Source organism: Apostichopus japonicus, chromosome 16 (assembly GCF_037975245.1).
Source record: "Apostichopus japonicus isolate 1M-3 chromosome 16, ASM3797524v1, whole genome shotgun sequence".
NCBI lineage: Eukaryota > Metazoa > Echinodermata > Holothuroidea > Aspidochirotida > Stichopodidae > Apostichopus > Apostichopus japonicus.
In genome coordinates, this window is record NC_092576.1 from 38503253 (window position 1) to 38525590 (window position 22338).

Consider the following 22338-nt stretch of genomic DNA (forward strand, 5'->3'; position numbering starts at 1 on the left):
TTTACTCTCTTTTTTATTTTGAAAAGACTTTTGATAGGTTGAATTGGGACTTTCTTTTTCACTGTTTACATTTATTCAAGTTTAATGATAACTTTCGTCAGTGGGTTCGAACCCTCTACGCATGTTCTTCTGCTACGGTTTGCAATAATGGTTTTGCATCTCATTATTTTGACACTTCGAGAGGTGTTAGACAAGGCTGTCCCTTAAGTCCTTATATTTTTATAATTTGTGTAGAACTGCTGGCTATGCAAATTCATGCTAATAAGACTATTACAGGTATTTCTGTTCTTAATGAGGAGCTTAAAATCCTTTAATATGCAGACGACACAGTTTTGTTTCTATATGGTTCTTATAATTCATTAATTTAAAAGGAGACTATTTTAGTTTTGAAGCATTTTAAATTTGCCTCCGGACTTAATAAACTTGACAATTCCAATATTTTCCTTCTTGGTCCTTCCATTGGTCGTAAACCAAATGTTATTGATTTGTATTAGTTCAAGTGGACTGAAAGCCAAGTTACTGCTTTAGGAATCGTTGTGAGTAATGACCGTAACAGCCTTTTCGGGCTGAATTTTATGCCAAAATTATCTCGGATAAAGTGTATTCTGAATTTGTGGTCATGTCGTGATTAAACCCCAATTGGTAAAATTATTTTGGTTAAAAGCTTTGGTATTTCCCAGTTTGTGTACTTATTTCAATGCTTGCCAAATCCTCCGGATTGGTTTATCAAGCAATTGGATACTATTCTATTCAAATTTATCTGGCATGGGAAACCAGACAAGATTAAACGTAATACGCTGATTAGCTCTATCCCAGAAGTTTGTGGAATTTAATATTAGTGCTAGCTTTATTTAAGACGTTGAGCAAAAAATTTCAATAGACAGTTTGTTTTTTCCAAGAAAGATGTTTTCTTTGGATATCAACTGTTATCAAAATACCCATTGAACTTGCTAATTTGTTATATCAAATATTATATATTTCAGAAGAAAGTTAAAAATGGTTCGTTAATTGTAAATGGATTTTTGTATAAATTCAAATTTCAACTACAAGTGGAATATCAATTACATAAGCACAAATTACGTGGGCCGTTACCGTTCCAGACCTTAGAGGCCACAATTAGTACGTACCCAATTTATTTGAAGAATAGTGGTTGCTGTAATGCCATTACTGTTATGTTTATATGCTTAAAGGTTTTAATGCAGAATGTTTGCGTTTATGTATTTTAAGGAAAAATATGTAATGAATGTTGTTGTTGTTGCAAAAGATGAACAATAATAATTGAAAAAAAGGAAATATTTATTTAACATAATTGTGTTTAATAAGAATTTTTTTTTAAAGAATTAAGTTTAAAGAAAAATAAAACAATAATGTTTTTTGTTGTTGAAGAAGATACATACGCGTGTAACTTTGTTTACTTTTATATATAATTTGTTAAACTTCTTTGACTACAAATCAAGGGTGGTGAGTCTGGTTAGTAACGATTTTTAAAAGTTACTTGCGTTTGGAAAAAATAAAACAACAAATTGTTATCTATACTTATTATATGTTGCTGAATAATATTGATACAATGCGTAAAAAAAAAACTGGGTGTTGTTTGTTGTTTAATAGTAAACATATATTTAAATCCATTTGCCTACAAGTCAAGAATTGTTAAGGTGAATAATGGTACCAGATGTTGTACTAAAGCTATTATTGTTAATTATGTCTGAAAATAAGATATGATTTATCCTTTGTATACAAATATTTGTTATTATTTACCTTTACATTTAAGCTGGTTTTGAAAAAATATACAAAAGTTGACTTGCAAGCGATTTTATAGTCATTTGTTTATTAAGCATATGAAAACAATTCGTAGATATTTGTTGTTGTTGTTAACTGTTTACTTTGAAGACATTTAGTTTCCATTTAGGCAGATGAAGGAAATCTAGTCATGACAGCAACTGGTGTGACATATTGTACCGATATTCATATTTATTGTTTAAGAGAAGGGTGACATTGTATTATTATTGTTTTGTTTTATTTTACATACACTTGTTTTCATTTTTTTCAGTGAAGTTTAATTATGAATATTTGTTTAATCTCTATTCATCATCGTTATCACATACGTTAGTTGATTCAGGAGTTACCATTTCATGACGAGGGTAAACTATGAAGGATTGGTAGGTTGGTTATTTAAATAAATTTATATAAGGGTTGGACTGTATGCAATGTTACTGTTTAGTAAATAGAAGTTGAGTGATAATTTAATATCGGGGTGGGGGAGGGGTTGAGGTGTAAGCGATGGGTTTTTGATGTTGTAAATTTCTGGATGTTCATATCTTGAAAAAGAGTTTATTGCAGGGTTAAAAATAATATTTACCATATTAAATGATTGGTGGACATCGCGTTGTGTTAAATATTAACTAATCATAGCCACGAATTAAGTTAGAGGTTTAAACGGTACCCGATGACTGGAGGGGTTGGAGTGGAGTAATATTCCTTTTTTCGGTTTTAGCTAAGAGTTACATGGAGTTGAATAGTTTACGTTTCAGAGGAAGATTTTTATTAATTTTGACTCATTTCACTAAAGACAGATAATTAGAGGAAGAAACAGGGATAGTACTGAAGAGTTTTGTCATGTTTAAATTTGCTGAATGTTTATGGTGAGGCTTGATTGTATTCTTTGTTTACAAACACATTTCAATAATGATAAAAGGTAAACGGTTTTATTTAAGTATTCTTCCTCACACTAAGATGGTCGGGGAAATATTTTGTAATATTAGATTTCTACAAGTTCCGTACTCACGTGACCCATTGACGATGTACTTACGTTACAACTAGATGCTTTCACCAGGAGCTCTATGGCTGACCTCTGTACTGACACACTGTTTTTGTAACTGATGGATATAGTTTGTGAGCACAACTCTGTAATAGTTTGAACGTCATCAGCCTATTAACAAGATACACATTGTTTTAGCAATAACCGATGAGAAATGATAAGGCATAGAATGCTAATTATTTATGAAAATGATAGATATAAGTCAAGTCCCACTTTACTAGTCCTTACAATAATAACTAATATCTATGTAAATACCTGTAGTGTGTGATGAGGCATGGTGGTTGGAACCTGTATGGGCGAACTGTACATCGCATACATAACTTGTGTAAGGATCCAACTCCTGAAATCCGATAAGTCTAAACATTATCATGATTTATATAGCCATGATGAACATTCGCCTTGAAAGGGATGAATACATTAGTGCAAGTATAAACGATTGATATTTAATAGTACGTTACTGTCCATGGAAGATATTAGAGAAAATAAAAAAAAGGTATACATTTAACTTTAAGGAAAATATAAACATCATGAAGCTTTTTATTTCTGCCTCCCTGGTTCACAGACCCCCTTCAACCCATCCCCCTTCTCCCCATGCACATAGACACACGCAATCACATCTATACAAATTAAAATTCAAGCAAACAAAAGTCTAACCAACCTTCTTCCATCGACCGGATTGGAGATCAAGATAACAGGCATTACTCGGCCACAAAACTGAAACAAAAACAGAATAAGAAGTAAATCAACAAAGTTCATTTATGAACTTAACTGGTGCTATGTATTTAAGACTCTCAATAAATTAAAGCTTACTTACCTATTTTTTTTAGTATAGATATATTATATAAATAGCCATTTTTAACTGCAGGATTTTCATTTATGATCACACTGGCCTACTATCACTAGGACATTTCCTCACAGGAATGAGCTACACTCATCTTGCATGTTAATAACATGGAATTGCTACAAAAATTCTTAACCAAATATAATGTATCAGCATTGTTAATATAAATAGTGTTAGCCCGACCCTGTATTGTAACATACTGTACTGTTAATCATACCTTGTACACTTATACCCATACCTTGTACATTCTTTCTTTTTAATTCTTCTGGTATTTTCTCTGGTCTGATATATGTAGGTAGTGTGTAGTTAGTAAACCTGTGATATAAAAATAAACATACCACATGATCTTGCGTTTCTCTTTACATACTAACAAACAGCTAATCTTACTATAGACAGGTAACACAATATTACACAAAGAATACCCCACGATGTTGTATCAACAAAATGCAAATATTTGTAATTGAGATAATAAACCAACGCATAAAATTCAAGATTTTAATTGCTGCATTTAAATGCGTGCACGGAATGGCACCTTCTTACCTTTGTGAGTTGATCACAGCTCGAGTACCCAAACGCACCCTTCGCCCTAAGCATATTAGTCTCGTTCCACGCAGCACGAATAACAAGAAGCACTATGCACGCAGATTTTTCTGTCGCTGCACCTGATCAATGGAACGGGCTTTCTTCCAAAAGTCGCATAATCACAGACTTCACATCATTTCAATCACGCCTAAAACGCATCTCTTTCACTATCATCTTTACCATCGCGCACTTCGTCTACATTTCACAATGTTCATTGTATCCTTTATATATGACCTGTCAATCACATTGTAATGCGTCACCTGGTTGAACACCTGTACAGCAACAGTTCATATTATGTTACTTCTCTGAGTTATCGTGAATACATGAAACAAATGTACCGCCGAAGGTCACCTTGACAATCGGTAAACCTGTACCTCTGCTTTACTACAATATAGTTATTTTTCATTTAATTATTTAAAACTTAGAAAAATTACTCCGATGTTTGGAGTTTCTTTGGCTTTTGATTTTAACTGTTCATCAAGGGTCGACACAATAAATTTTAGGGTTGAAACCAAAATTGTGTGCACGATTTCCGCAATGACTCACTGATTATGTTGTATGATGTATGATGTATGATGTATGATGTATGTTATGATTATGATTATGAAACAGTTGTCAATATTACTCTTATTTGGCATAATGTACGCCATGAGTTGAATGAAACTAGGCGTGGCTTATCATAATATATATTGCGATATCTATTTGAAGAATTTAACTGCACTCCACTCATACATATCTCCGTTCTACAAATACACTCTCTAATCAGCCTTGCTTACAAAACATTTTGCGGAAATCCAAGCATTTTTATACAAGGACAATCTCGTATCACAACAGCCTTACTGGAAGTTTACCTCACCCCCCCCCCCCTTGCGACGCGATACAAAAGGTTATATTAATGTTATTTACATTTTCTACTGTGTACTTTACAAAGAGGGCAGGCAATTATGAAGGTGAATGTTTAATGATCACAAAAAAATGTATTCGTGAGAATTTTGCAGGAATCCCAGTTTCCGAACATTTCAACCTTCATAGTCATTCTCTCAAAAACCTAAAATGTATTTTAATTGTCTCGAGTTTTGAATCAGCTACTGAACGTAAAGGTAAAGAAATCGATTGGATATTTCGTAGTAAGTCTCACATCACCGGCCTCAACAAAGACTTGGGATCCCTTAACAACTATCAGTTCTACAAGCATATGTAATCCGTTCTTTGCTCCTAAATCCGCTTCCTGTATAGTCATGGTTTATTTGGTTCCAATTCCATCTATGCAACTGACACTTAATTAGCATGGTACTTTCATTTGTGTTACAATATGTACTTTTCATTTGACTGCCAAGTATATATATATATATATATATATATATATATATATATATATATATATATATATATATATATATATATAATATATAAATATATATAAATATATATAAATATATATAAATAAATGAAAATCGTAATGAGTTGGAAAATCAAGAACAGTGAAAAAACTTTCAGCCTCCACCGGGATATATTCTTTATTAGAATGTACATGATACACAGGTCAACATAAGCTATGGAAATGTAAAATTATTCCAATATTTCCTTTTGTATGGTCCAACCTTGAATTATTTCGAGATAGGATGGCAATGATCGCTGATAATTTTCTTACAGCTTTTTCAGATTCCTGTAAAGTTATATGATCTAACATTTTGAATTCAAATGACCTTCAAATTCCAATTGACCTGGCTCTATACTCGATATTAGTTGTTGTCTGTTACCTTTAGTCGGTTACTTTGATAAGAGTATTCAATTATTGATTAATTTCTTAAAGCTTCTGCAATTTTCCCAGACTTTGCTCTCCACATATGCATTCTATATTGTGAGTTACTTACCAAAGTGTCCTGAATTTCTTAGACGGCAGTACATAGTTCAATAATCCTGCAATGTCTTCCTCAGTGAGTTCTGGTTTTTCGTTCCCGGCATTAACCACTAACGACTCCAGTGATGAGAGGCTTGGCAGAGCAATATCAGACCGGAGGATAACGGTTGTGTTGTCAACCTTAAGGAAGGACCACTCCAGGATTAGATAAGATATTGGTATCTAAAGTTTGATAAACAAAGTAATATACTGTAGTTTCGATGCATGACTTCATTGACAGTAAATATTATTGAACATACTTACCACTATTAACTGGGTATTATTTATAGAAATTCAAAGGAGAGCAATACTAATGTACCTGATTCCTCCCAAAACAAATGAAAAATTTTTTTCGATAAAAATGTACAAAATGACAAATAAATAAAATAAATAAAAAAAAAGACTTCAACTCACTACAGATGTATGATTACCGCGAGTACGTAGGAAAGTCAAGTTTCGTTTCGACTATAATGATAATAGTCTGCTTTCCTCATAAACTTATATAAATAGCCTCGAATATATATTTAAATAAAAGTGTACACGTGTTAAGTATATATATATATATATATATATATATATATATATATATATATATATATATATATATATATATATATATATATATATATATATATATATATATATATATAACACTCGATTAAGATAATGTCGCTCTCGGAATGTATAATTAAATTAAGGCATACTGATATGTTACTAGGTCTCTATACGTACGGATAAGTGTCGAATTAAAAACTGTCATAAAAACAGTTATATTCCTTAACAAAAGCCATTTAAATTAGTATACATCCATGTTTTACGGCCAGTGGTAAAGTCCTAGCCTATCTTGACAGAATAAACAAACCTTCTACTATTACTAAGTTTGTCTACATAATTTGCAGTTCTATAATTAAACTTACCTTGAAAGCAACATAGTTTTAGTAAGATTATAATCCTATAAGGAGATAAACGTGTAGGCCTAGACTTAACATATCCTAAGTGCGTATGTCCAAATAACAACTCCTTTCCAATGCAGTGAAAACACCATTATATTGTGATGACGATGCGCCTAGATTGACGCGGCAGGCTGAATGGCTGAAATACCAACACATGCGTACATTATGGTATTAGTGTTCATGCTTCAATTGAACAGGTGTTATATATAATTAAGATAATGATTGAAAAACGTAACCTACGAATGTTGCTTATAGGAAGAAACGTCTACGAGAGATGAAAGCCAAATACTGTGTAGCCGATCCGATCAATTCAAACATAACCAATAGTTTCGGATCGAGGAAACAGTCGAAATTGGGAGCGCACTCCCAAAATTGTACTGAGAGATTGACCGGAAAATGTTAAATATTATAAACTAGACATTGTTTGTTTCACTGCTCGTTTTTGTCTATTTTTACCCTTCCTTATATGTGTGATTTATTGCTTCACTGACTCAGATAACAGACAGAGGTCAATCTAACCATGGTAGCATTCAACATAGCAAATAACCTGAAAATTGTGATTCTTTCACATTAGATTCATGGCTTTAATGAAATACTATCTTTCTTCTATTTGGAAATTTAAGTGCCTTGTTTTTGAGAGTGCAATTCTGTTTTGTAAAATGCCTCTTTTTTTGTAAATATAAAGGTAGGAAATTAGATGAGTAATTGTCCGCTTTGTTCTGGAATTTGTGGTAAGGATATCCTTGGTGAATTAACAGTTGCCGGGACGTTTTTAAATAGAGTGGTAAGCCACGAATCCCACTATTCCTTGAATTTGTGCACCCCGAATATTATTATAGTAGGGCTTGTGATTAGATTGTAGCTAATACCATAGAACTGAGGTACATAGGGAAGTTTGTCAAGAATTAAGACAGTAATAAACCATTACAGTAACGAATGTGTATCCTCGATACTACTTACGTCATGACTTGATGCTATATGTAGCAGCTGCACGGTAGAACGCTGTAGTAACTTGCTGTCATCTCTCCTGATGATAACCGCCTCAGCACAAAGCTCTGTCACAGTCTTCCTGATCTCCTCAATGTCTCCATTTTGTTCCAAGATGCAGAGGGTTGCAAATTTATCACAATCCTGTTTCTTCTTCAAATATTCGATGATATTACGAGCAGCTAAACGACTTAGTCCACATGCAAATCGAAAGACATACTGGAGGTCTAATGGATCCATCTTACCCAGAATTTGTTCTAATTCAGCTGAATTATTCACACCAGCAGCGATATCCGCGACCCTAAATGATGCAAACCACTCACAGAATAGTTTATGGTAGAAGCTTACTTCAATCGTGGTATTAATGCTATCACCAGGGGATTCCCCATCGGAAATATCAACGACCTTTTCCTCTACTAAAATACCAACACGGATGTAGTGATCATAAAATGCTTGACCAACTCGTTTACAGAACGCATCTTTCCCCCACACGATATGTTGATACTCTCTATTGAGACCTTCAAATGCTATTTTATCAAGTTCAACATGTGTAGACTCAAACTCCACTTCATAGGTCATAACGTTACGTTCTCTAGCCTTATTTCTTGCGTGACTGTGAAAACATTTCATCATGTAGTTGAAAAACTCTGTAACAGACTTAAATTTCTGAAAGTCTTCTCTTTCATCAGTCATGTGAGCGAACGTAACGAAGAATAGAGGAACTTGGCAGAGATCGTCCAGAATGGGATTTCCTTTCAAACCTTGTTTAATTTTATCAAATGCCTTTTCATTATCGTCTCCCGTGATGGCTTTGCGAATGTACCGATCACGCGCAGTTTCATCAAAACCTTTTAACTTGACTCGTTTGGTTTCTGATTTGTCATAGTGTTTTGGTAGATACCTGGTCGTCAAGTTTACTTCAAATTTTTGAAACTTGTCTAATCTGACGATCTGATCTATGTCACTTCCTGTGGTTTGGTCTCTTTCAGGATACTCGTCATAGCCATCCAGGAGAACTTTAACTCTATGACAGCCTTCCAGAATAGCTCTAATGTCAGATTGTTTCACACGGGGCTCGTTTGGTAATAGAAACATTTTGATCGCCCTGTAAATGGACTTCACGTTACCCAGCTGTCTCAGAAGTAGAAGAATTAACACATCTGCATCAAAGAAAGGGGATTCCTTCACACCGTTACACCAGTCATATGCTAACTGAAGGGTAAGGGTTGATTTACCGTATCCTGGTTCACCCTCTATAATTCGACGTACTGATTTAATACGCGGATCAGTGAAAATATGATTATATGACGCCAAACGTTCCCATGATTCGTCGGTGGAGATGAAACCCTCAATGCTGCCCTCAACAAATACTTTATCTACACAGTAGAGTCTATCTTTGATATAAGGGATCGGTTGAATTGCGTCATATCGTTCCTTGTAGGTAGACTTCAGCTCTGCGAGAAAGATTTCTTTTTTTTCTGAATATAAATGAAATTAAAAAGGAAAACAACGGAATCATTAGTAAGGTACGGTTTTAACTATGATTAATGCAACAACACTTCATATTAGAGGGGAATTTGCTTTGCATTTGAAAGATCATCAACCCCCCCCCCTTCTTCCCCCTTCCTTTTTGTCACGTATCGAATCATTAAATGATATACATTTATTACGGTAATTAGAAAATTTGCTAAACTTTGCTAAACATACAAAATTAAGGAATTAAGGCCACTGTTGCATACAAGTTAAAGCTTTTGATTTAATATGATGACCTATCAGTAAGGCCATTCGTTTTCAATATGTCTTTTCAGAATAACTGCATCAGAGCGAGAATATACGGACCTTCCAAAGTCAGTGCTTGTTGGGTTGATGGCTCAGCTCTTACAGGAGTTGACTGGTTCGATCTGGTAGGCTGGCGGGATATATTTCTTGTCTGTCGTCTGTTCCGATCCATACTTCCGTTGTGTTAGTCACCTCGAGCTTATTAAAAGATTCTCGCTCGCATGATGCGCTTGTTAGCATGCACCTATAACAGCGGCGTTTACACGCCCCAAAGCCTTCGCACACCTTGAGCACTGTGAACTGCCTGTTAACGATGACAAATAAGCATGACAACTACATTATCAGGAACAAAACCACACGTCAACTAGATCCTAAATCCTAGAATAGGGTCTACTCCTTGTGCAGATTTAAAGTACCGTATACATCAATATACCGATATATGCATTATATCGCTGTCATTCGAAGAGGGGGTCACGACATTTTGTAAAGTCGCTAAAACATGAGAGAAGGTTACCAACAAATTCGAAAGTAAGCAGTGGAAATATGAAGAATATACATTTCTTTAACCACTTTGCAAAGTTTGATCCTACCGAACACCCAAACCCATGGCAACAGCATCCATCACTGTCGCCACTTGACGAAGACGAAACTGAGGTCAACAAGCAAAAACTCTTGGAAACCATATTCAGCTTAATCAGTGTGAGGCCGAAATATTCAATAAAAGAAATACACCCTGACATACGACTGGCTTGATATTGACGTGATTTCACTTCAAATATTAAAAAGGATTGCTACAACACAACAACAAAATATGACGTTATCACCAGTGTATAGAACACATAGGTGCTGTATCAGCAAAATAAACAACAAAGTCCAAAAAAAAAATAGCTATGGATAAATATTAAATTGTAAATTATAACATATCACTCGAGATTGGTAAAACAAACACTCATTATATTATATCAATAGAATATATTAGTCACCACACGGTTCAACAAACACAAAACTACCAAACGATGTGTACAACTATATATGCTAACAGATCGACTGATATAACGACGTGTCAACTGCGCATGTCTCGTCCTTCTAATATGTCGTGATCTTCCTCACTTGAAAAATCTTCAAACATTCTCGTTGTTTTTATTTCCAAATTCATGGCTATGTTACGTCGAAAGTTGAAGACTATGTTGAGTTATATATGTGATTATCTTCTGAGAAATTGTCATGCATATATGATAAATTTTGTAAACTATTTTGCTGTCTTTGTATCTCCCTGTTTACCACCCGAAAGCACAGTAAAAATGGAAATGTTGCTGTGCCCTGAATGTGAATGTGAATTAATGTATTAACAGACTACTACATATTTACTGAGTTAAAACCCAATTATAGGACTTGTTCGCTAAGCTGATTCCATTATAAAAAAAACACAAACGTTATATAGTTGGTATCAAACAGACTATGATTTAAAAAAAACAAACATAGTTTTCCAAGGGCTTTGGAACGAACACCAAATGACTCAAGTTATCAACTCTCAGCCCCGGTACCCTTACATCGAGAATGTAACCATGTGATTATGACGATGTTTCGTCAAATGTGTTTCGCGACTCTTTTTGAAAGGGAATAGATTTTAGCCAAAAAGACGACTCCTATATCCAGCCAGAGCAAGGAAGCTAGGTACTGTACACGTCTCGGAATAATACTTAATTATATATGACTAGCAACCAAGTCTAATTTGCATTTTCAAAAAAAAAAACTTAAGATAGAGCCTGTGCAAGAACACAAAACGATTCTACTAATCAACCTTCAGTCCACTTAGATCAATATGTTGAACGTGCAATCTTCAGGGTGTGATGTCAAATGTGTATCACGATTCCTTCGCAAATGAAATATGTTTTAGCCAAAACGGCGTAGCTTATAATATTGACCATGAGTAAAATGTTTGTCCATGGTATGTTGTTATAATTAATGGTCTGTTTCACGTCTGTGAAAAGGCCAGTTCAAGTTTTTAATGCACATGTATGCATGATTTTCGTCTGATCAGCTCGCAGGGATATACTTCGACAGATACAACACAATCAGTACAAATAGTACAGTAGTGTAGCAATGATGTCAGGCAACGTCAGTTGGTTAATTGCTTTGTACACATTAATGGCTAGGTGTATGGTAAAATGTGCGTCGTAATGTAAGGCAAGCTTTACCGAATATGAATAAATATGTCAGAATGATTGTAAAATGTCGTTTTGGCTAAGTTTGAACTACGCCTGTTAAAATTTTGTATATTGCGAACTGGTTAACGAACATTTACAGCATTCAGTCTGTAAATATCTAATGAAGTTTCGTGAATGACACGAAATGTCAGTTAGATAAATAAATAGAACATGTTTAAAATATCAACATTCAGTCACTGATAGTCGTAAGTTATTACGTTATTTACTCTACATTTAGATAATTTACTTACTAGCCAAGGTCTGGAAGTAGCATCTGCTATTAATCTTATCCTTAGCTGCAAGCCCTAAGATCCATGTGAAAAGGGTTATCATGAAAACATTCATATTTTACAATGAACATTGCCTCATACCACGGTGACTTGAGCAGATGATATAAGTATTGTTTTTACCGCTGTTGTAAACATGCAATCCTAACCAATAGTTCAATTAAAGGTAATTATTTATCGTGTATACTGTACTCTATATCCAAAGACAATTTACTATGATAAACTTATAAGTAACGTTCCTGTGATTCGTTTTTGCTATCTGTGTGATACATTGATCAGTACAATCCACCTATCAATACAACTCTCTGCTATGTAGTCAGACAATAGTCTTTTACCAAGGTCGGCAATTAGCTACCGGCACTTGTGAGATAATCGTCTATGTAAAAAACTACATGCAACAAGCAAATTTAGTGTGCAATTTACCTTCCGATCTCCTTGCAAGTTCCACCAATGAGTCAGACAAATGTTAATGTTTCAATAATAACAGACAATTTGTCGTCTTTTTTTTTTTTGTATTTACAGTTGCATGAAAACGACGAACATCAAATATGGCAAAGTGACAAAAAGGTGCAGTGCAAACAGTTCCGACTGAACAAACCCTCCGTACCCCTCTCTCGTTGGAGGTGGGAGTTTCCTCCCTACCACTTCTTTTTGCGCACGTTACTACTTAGAATTATTAGAAATGTGTTGCATACGGTTTCACATGTATATCAGAAAGACAAACATAATGCTCCTTTACAATTTTTTTCAGCAGGATGATTCTTGTTTATTGTCCAATATCTGGACTTTAATACATTTGACGAACTTAACTGATGGACAATACCAACTTTCATATTTGGCAGTTTAATACTTATGATAGGAAGCTTGTATCACGTACGATTGCAAGCTTAGCTTAATAACATGTTGTTCTTGCAACACCTAATGACGAATCATAAAATGGATGAGAACGCACGTTGTCGTCGCCGTTGCGCATTCGGTATGTGACACTCCATCGAATGCGGTTAGGTAGGCTATATATTTTTTTAATACGCAGTGGGATTGTAATATGCTATAGGCTAAATTTAGCTAATTGCATCTGCAAACTAAGTAGCTGAATCCATAGGCCTGAATGTTAATAAGATTATAATCGAGTTAACGGAGCTGACGAGTATTCAAGATTAAAAGGGCACTGAAAAAAATTATTGCAAAAGAACAACAGTTTTTAACATGTTTTCGACACTGAAATTGGGGAGCAGTTGCCCCCCCCCGCCCATAGTTACGTCCCTGCACGAGTAGAGGGAAGTATGATGAAGAATGTTGGTCCGAAAATTTTCGGAAATTCAGACACAGTTAATGTATTGGTGTACAAATATTAAAACCTCTTATAACGGCTCCTAAAAAACTTCGTTGAAAGAAACGAAAACTACCAGATATTTCCGAACCGAACTCTACAAACATCGACAGTTTGGAGGTTGTTCATCCTGAAACGTCATTTTCATGCCCACTGATATGATGTAATATCTGCTGTTTGATTACAAATCGAGTAATTGAAATTAGACTGAAAAAAATAACTTTTATATGTTTTATTGTGCAATGCCCCACATTCTTTACATTTTGAAAGACGCAAAGTTTCAAGTTCATTACACACTGAAGGCTTCGATTCTCTATCTACCTTCAGTTTAGTGAACATCTTGGGATTTTCATTCCTACATATCGCTAGATATTGCTAGATATCCATACAGTACAGTGTCTTTAGCATTTCTCGGGATTTTCGGGGCCTGATCTTAGAAATTGCAAAATCGGGATTTGCAACACTCTAAATAGCTCAGTGGACAACCTCTAGGCGCCACTAATACACAAACCGATCACTTGTTATCGATGAAGTTGTGTGTTGCCGGATTTGGTCAAGGTCTTGGTACTACGGGCATAGGTCATTAATTAAGGTTCGTAACTTATCGGTAAGCGATTAGAGGGGTAAGGTGTAAGGTTGTGGGGCGCGCGTTTTCGTGCAGATGGGAACAATATCAAGAAGTGATGATTGCGTCCGCCCCCCCCCCACCCGCTCATGATGCGCCCTTGGATCCACTACATGATATTCATAGGAGAAGTCTTCAAAACTCCAATCACATGTGGAATTTATTTTCAGATTCATTGTACGAGTAATGGTACTAGGTTTGGGGTTACAATTAGCATTCAGGTCGTAGTGTATAACGTTTTATCTCTGGATGGCAGTGTTGCACCGAAGGAAATATGTCTAGGGCAGTTCGCATATAGATCCTGGTCTAATACAGATATACGTCATGCTCGAGACCAACCACAGTTGGTTTCATAGCACAATTATACAATTGTTTAAGGCGTCCATACACACACGCGTCTTTTTCTAACATGGGGGTGAACCCCACGCCCCACCCCCGGATACCCGCCTGAGTACGGCCATATGATTACAGTCCTTTGATTAAAAAATGAATGAACCTAGTGTCCAATATTACCAGTTTTGAAACAACATCTGTAAACCGTAAACCCCTTTAATGAATATGTGAAATGTCACACATTGTTCATGTTACAATAGAATGACCATGGATTGCAACGGGACAAGAGTGGCATGGTGATTATCAACAAACCATACGTAATCCAATTACAGATGATACCTACATAAGGTCATATAATATGCTTCATAGTTGGAAATAAAACAGATACTATTTTATCACCTCTAACAGGTGATATATCAGAAAAATAATCAACAAAGTCAAACAGAGACGAGATTAGCCAAATGAGTAAACAGTAGTATCAATCGATATCATAAATATGAAGGCAAAAAAATTGTTCAGCAGTATAGACAAACAAATGCTCAACAAAACGAAACTACCCGACTATGTAAACAACTATTTACCAACAGATCTACTAGCATCTGACAAAACGATGTGTCAAGTGCGCAAGTCTGATATTGTTGAGCTACTTACTTAACACACTGAATAGGGCAGATGATGTCGAACTTCATGCACTACGATGAGCTACTTTTAGAATGTAAAATATATTGATGTATGTCTGATAGTGGCCAGATTTTTCTGTGTGTTTTTTACATGAAGTTTGCATGACTTTATATTTAACTGCCTCCGGAATCATAGTTAAAGTTTTATCGCGTGTGATAAAGAGGAAGTCAGTCAATCACTGTAAACAACTGGGTTGAGGGTAGATCGAGTTGTTTGGTGTCGTTTCCCAGGATCTATCTTGGGTGACTTTTATTTCAACGGATAACGCACCAAGTGAAGAGATTCTGATTGAAGGGAGTTATGCATGAGCCGGTAAAGACTCACATATGAAAGTCTAGTTTTCCATTGATACTGAATGGTAACGTTTCAACATCATCCGCCATCAGATTTCAAAAGCAGGTAGACAAAGAAAAGCACCATCACTATCACCGCAAAAAACAACCATCACTTTATTCGTCATTACAACAAACTGATCTAGTTCTTGAGCATTGTTAATGATAATCACTAACAATAACCACCGTTACGCTTCATATAGTAGACAATTATTTTCGTTTAACAAGTGCTAACAAGTTATGATAACAAATTGACCTAAAGTCGTCTTCATTTTCATATAGAAAGCTTTAGTTTACTCCAGATATGAATATATTACATGCATCTGTAAATACAGAAAGCCCTATTCCTACATTCACATTTGCTATTTAATTCGACTTTCTCAGAAACAGGGCACAAGATGGGATACAGCTCATTTAATATTTTGTTACAATTCGAGCAAGCAATTGCATTACCAAAGAGTGTAGAATGAAATTGATGATCGGGTTACTTCAGCTCAATATAGCATTTTAAATTACTTCTTTCCGAAGAAAATCGTATTCACACTGTAATGATGAAGACGTAGTAAGATACAGATGTTTTATTTGTATGAGATGTAACCTCTTTACTAATTTTGAAAAGTAACAATGTAAACATCAGAGATGAGAGACATCTGAGAGCCTCCCATAAATACTTGTTTATTGTATTTGTCAAAGATATACCATCTTGAACAATACTGAAGGCTTTTTTTGCTAGAAGAGAGGGTTAAATCAGATGATGGTATTAAGTGGGCGTTTAAAATTACCATTCTATACTTTAACATTCGAGATGAACCTTTACATTTAGATGCATCTAGATCATATTTATGACACTTTACATCCCTTCAGTATTTATAGGGTTGTATCATTTGATACCCAGCAGCCTTTATGGCATTTTTATGTTTGCTAAGAAATCAAAGTTAGTACCGACAGACCAGATATTACAAACAACTTTACGGTAGTTTTATGGAACGCACCATGCTTTATGGTTACCGTATAATCTGATGATTGCAAATTTTATCACAGTAAATATCAGAGTTCGTGACCAAAAGCAGAGTTTGTGACCAAATAGGTTGAGCGCAAACACTATTCAGAGTTGATGTGGAGAACTGGTCTACTATATCAGGTTGAGTCACATCTTGTAATCTATGTTTCAAAACTTCAAACCGTAAATAAAAGGTAAAGTTGATAAAGTGCTACGTTTCTCCTAGTATCAAGTAAATTTTTTTTACAGTCTAAGTACAACTTTGTTGGAATCCGAGTACCACTGGTTATCAGTGTCCGAGCACGGTGTTTTAAATTCCTAGAAGCGTGTACTTTTGCAACTGGGTAGGCCGTAAAAATTACTTTTCGAGTGTTTCATATGAAAAAAAAAAATCACTACACTATATTAGGTTAAATTGGCGAAATGATCACTTTTGTTTTTTTACAAAAGGGTGAGACAGAGGGAGGGCATGACGGGGAGGGTGGAATGGTAGATCTACTTTGTCAACTCTTTGTAATACAACATAAATAAATAAAACAATGGAGCTCTATAGTACGTAATCGAATTTTAAGTGTCTCAGGATTCTTTCAATGCGCAACTTGAAACCAACAGATGCAGAACATTACAAGAGAGATATAGAGAGTAGAGTAACGAAAGTACCGAAATTATGTAAATCCTGAATTTCCTCAGTTGTAAACCAATAACCAATACCAATAAGCATTAACCAATAACCATTAACCAATAAACCAATAAACCAATAAACCAAATAAACCAATAACCATATCTCATGTAGAAGCTGGTTCTGAGTCCAAGGATAGAATCACGAGTTATTGGTAGGCATTACAAACAAGAAAACCCGAGAATAAATTACATTTATGTAATTGTGATGAATTTGCTTACACAATCTTTAAACATGTTTATTGAAGTCGCAACTGCTGTTGAAACCTTAAAAAAATGTGTCTCTAAGGCATGTAATATCATGTATCTCAATTTTGTCACTAAAGTTTATATTTATAACCATTATAAAATTTTCACTGCCTCATTAATTTAAGGTAATCTGACTTGTAATTTTTCAGATTGTCTTGTTTGTTATTTTGGCTTTATAAGAATTTAGCGAAGTAAAGAGAGTCCAGCTTAACTTAAAAGTGAAACAATCACTGCTCAATTCGATTTGGTGTTTATTAAAAAAGCCAATCCATAATTATGATCCTTAAAAATTTTCAAGACAACTGATATGAACAATGCTTTTTGCCAATTGTCCTTTTTTTAACGTGGTTCTGCATATTTTCATTTTGGCAGTTTCCATAGGTTTTTTTATCGGGATTGGAGGGCGGTTGCTTGGAAAGTCTTGTATAAATATAAGTATTTTTGTACAAGCTTCCTCCCTCAACTCTAAAACGAATAATATTTCTTATAATACAACAACCTGACGAAATAAATCCTTCCAACGCTAGTTTGTCTTAAATGTAAATGGGACACAAAACAAACCAGCATCTCATTATATAGAACAGAGATCGTTGGGAATGACAACTCTTCCAAATAGCAAAAGGAGAATATATGTTTTTCCTTCGGGAAATATCGTTGCGCAGATTCGTGTCCATGAATTTATTTTGTAAATCTATGATTTTATACAGCGTCACTATATATATTATCTGAACATTTTTAGTTTTTACCTTATCATATCTTCAAGGTAGATGTTAGTAGTGATGATATGTAAAGTATTGCTATGGCTAGGTGTTGTTAAAGAGCTTACATTTTTAAGATCTATTATTTGCAAAACCCACATTCCTTGCAGAGAAAAACAATTGGGATGCATAAAGGAAGAAAATTAAACACACTTTTTTCAAAGATGTTATGCTGAAACTTGGCCAAGTCTTCATTTCTGTGCGTGAGGAATCATTATATCCGTGACAAATACATGAGATGTTTCTAAAGTAGTTTTTAAGGAAAGTTATTAATGACAATTATCTCTTCGATATTGACTTATAATGATGGTTTGGTTTGTGTCCCCTTTAAGCCATGAATGAACGAGGACAGAATGACGTAAACTGTTACAAAGGTTGAAGGTAAGTCGGAAAAATCATCAAAGTTAAAATATAGTAGTAGTGGTGAAAATGTTTCTTAAAATGGTACATATTGGCTCTAATAAGACACAAAGTGTAAACAACTAATTCTTCAACGTTTATTTCTATATTCACTAGAAGGAGTTCCATTATAACAACTATCACTTTATATGTATTGATGTTTTGTGTAAGCTTGTTGTGTAAAATGTTGTTTGTAAATCTATGTCCTTTATATAATGGTATATGTGAAATGGTGCGTTCTGTGGCACAGTTAAACTGTAAAACAGGTCCGTAGTTAGGTCTACACAACTGTTAGTGATAACACTATTTATACTATAAATGTAGTGATCTTTCATCTCGTTATTGAGTCCCTTAAGGGAAGGTGCAAAACATTAATTTAAATACATTTGTCCTTTTAATTTTGGTGCTTTCATTCGTGTAGACCTATGGGTCAAGCTTTTCAAAAATGACAACACCTCCCACTGGATTATCAAAGCGATGGCTTTCCTTTTGGGTGAGGGAAGGAGCTTGTTTTGTTATGAGCTGCAATATAGTCCATATGTGCCATTGTTGAACTTCAAGGTTAAATATCTCAGTTCTCTATTGACATAAATCTATAGTTCCGTCGTGAATGAATACAGACTTGGTACAGGCATAAACGTTGACAATAAAGCATGACGGAGTATACAATTTGACTTCATCCTCGTTCTTTTAGCGACATCACTTGTAAATAAAACTTTTACCTAAGTAAAAAAAAATACCAGGTAACAAAAACATACATGAATAAAACTGGTTGTAATTTCGAATACTAAGCATGATATCTCACAACTATATTTAAAGCAGCATTTTTCGTTTGGTGGCCGTTTTCTACTTTTTTGACATCGCCATCGAGTTTTTTACATATATCTATCACAAAACAGCAAACTAAGATATTAGCCAAGTTTCTCCCTGCCAACAACATTTTTTTCGCCAGTACTTAAGGATATTTGCAGGTAATAAGGATAGTGTCCACGACAATATCAACGTTAAAACTAATCGCGTACAATTCCCCCAAACCCACTAGTTTGAATTCAACCAATCAGAGATACAGTTTTAGTTATGAACCGTTGCTTATAATAGATTCAAGACTTTACGTTGGTAAAACCAGGGATTTGTTATGGAACCCCCTCCCTGGTACGACCTCCATATAATATAGACTGTACACAAATAAAGCATGGTATTGTATTACGTGTTGGTCAATGACGTTCGTAGTGTTTAAATATTAATATTATGGGCGAGGTTTATTATGATCCCAAGGTAAAATATCTTGGAGAAAAACAAAGTTGAAAGTTGCAAATTTTTCGACTTTTATGCCACTATTTGAAGTAAGTTTTAAATAGATAAGCTAGTTGTGTATGTCGTTATGGCATAGTGGAGTCAGTGAAGTTAAGAAAAAAATCATAGAAAAGGACGCAAAATGCCGCTTTAACATATTAAATTCATGAAGAGAACTGTTCATAAAATGTTCATCATATCTAACATAAAACAATGGCTCAGTATGACAGAGGAATACTATAATGATGAGATATGAAGAGAGCACAACTTCATAAAAAAAAAAAATTGCCACATAATTGCAAAACATATTCGTCTGAAATACAAATCTGTCTGAATACATCGTTTATTAAATTGGCTGTTTTACTTTACAGATTTTTCTGGCGATTGCTTGGAGAATGATAGTGGAGTTACAGTACTTTTGATACAGACGGAAACTCATTTAAAGGGGAAAAAATGACAAACGAAAGAGGATATTTCACTAAGTAACCTACTTATATTTGCTGTTAATTATTATGTGCCGTTAACGAGACAACAGTAGTTGAAGTTATAATAATGTTCACCAAACTAAACTAAAAGCATCAAGGGTGATATCATAGGGGCATAGTTTCAAAGCTGTGTCTATGTCTTTCTTAAATTACAAAGTTCGACTTCAAAATTGAGATGTATTTCACACACTACTGCCATTGCATATTAAGTTCAACTCATATGAAAAGTTAGAAACCTTTCCAATCCTAGATCAAAATCTGAAAATTTTAATTATATAAGCAAAATCCACCATTTGCTGTGAAGGTGTAATGATGAAAAGACAGGTTTTTGTCAAATTGTAATGAGAGATATCTCGTAGATGATGGAATACGTTAAAAATGCGATTATTGTTATATTAGAAGGTGCCGATTCCACTTATTCTGCTCAGGGGTTCAGTTCAATTATTCAACTATATAAGTTATAAATGTGTTGGTCAAATAAGTTATGCCAGAAATTGAACGGATTATACCTGTAATGGTCAAGAAAATAACTTCTCAAACAAGGAAAGAGTTCCTTACTTCGCAAATGCGTTGAAGTTTACTGCATAATTATGGTTAGCCGGTTGAATTTTACACAAAAACTTGTCAAAATAAGAAAAAAAAAATGTTACCTTGTACCCCTTTTTTAGAAGGGGGGGGGGGCGCGGGGCCATTTCGGTTTAGGCTTTGTACATTGCAAATTGGTTACAATTTTTCTTAAGAACATGAAGCTACATATGTATAACACAGAACGAGAATTTCAGAAACACTCAAAGTTACTTTACATAACAAACGTCTATCGGTAAAGACTCAAACAAATCGTTATTCAAAACACTCATCAAATTTACTAACATATGAAATTGGAACTTAACTTACCTTTTTGCATTGACAAAATGTGTTTTCCCTTGCGAGTCTCGTACTGCTTCTCCACAACGATATCAAATTGTGAACAAATGGACGATTTTATAATGCCTAAATACGTCACAGAAGACTAAATTATTTACTAAGTAGATTTAACGTTATTTAATCTGTTCATAATCAAGTAGGCCTGCATATTTACTCCAACTGGATCTCGAAAATATTTATGAGATTTTATATTAGCGACATATGTTTATAAGGCTATTACATTTGATAAGTAATCAACTTTATTGTTACTATATGGTATTTTAGATTCCCTAAAGATTATAACACAATGATTTTTACTATATTGTTATGATCAACGATCAATAGGAAGCAAATATACCAGCCAATGCCATTCTAAATAGCGTTTCTATAGAAATTACGGAGGGTTGTATGTACATTTGGAATTCCATGCACTGACAATAAAAGACACCGTAGTATACTCGTTCATTGTAACGCGTACATCTTTTTTATTACATGCAACTTCTGTTTAATTGTATTTTTCAAGTATTTGATTAACAAGTGATGAACAGAGAAAAATGTTAATATATTGAAAATTTTAACAATTAGAAAATATTGCTGTAGAGAGAAGAAATGATGAAATTAATGTAATAGGATAAAAAAGTGTATACTGTCGGAGTAGAAAAGTATTGAACATTTTAACGTACTGATGTATGATATAAATGTGTACAGTATAGTGTTATGTTAAACTGAAGGTTTGTTTTTACATATGTACAGTGTATATATTAATATATATATATATATATATATATATATATATATATATATATATATATATATATATATATATATATATATATATATATATATATACACACATCATTAAAACCGTCATTGACCTTGAAAGGATCTACAGTTAAATATTCTTAAAGATTTGTATGT

At 34.2% G+C, this 22338-nt stretch overlaps 1 protein-coding gene across 1 annotated transcript in view; it reads right to left on the minus strand.

Moving 5' to 3' along the window:
• LOC139982296 (uncharacterized) overlaps window positions 1–21802 on the minus strand; it is a 41038-nt gene extending 19236 nt beyond the window's left edge. Inside the window, exons 1-7 of the mRNA XM_071994988.1 lie at window positions 21412–21802; window positions 9921–10164; window positions 8055–9559; window positions 6116–6324; window positions 3898–3974; window positions 3477–3532; window positions 2810–2929 (exon numbers count right to left, since the gene is read on the minus strand). Of these exons, the coding sequence (XP_071851089.1) occupies window positions 2810–2929; window positions 3477–3532; window positions 3898–3974; window positions 6116–6324; window positions 8055–9559; window positions 9921–10032 (2079 nt within the window). The 5' untranslated portion in view covers window positions 10033–10164; window positions 21412–21802. The remainder of the gene's footprint in view (window positions 1–2809; window positions 2930–3476; window positions 3533–3897; window positions 3975–6115; window positions 6325–8054; window positions 9560–9920; window positions 10165–21411) is intronic.
• Between the last annotated feature and the right edge of the window lie 536 nt (window positions 21803–22338).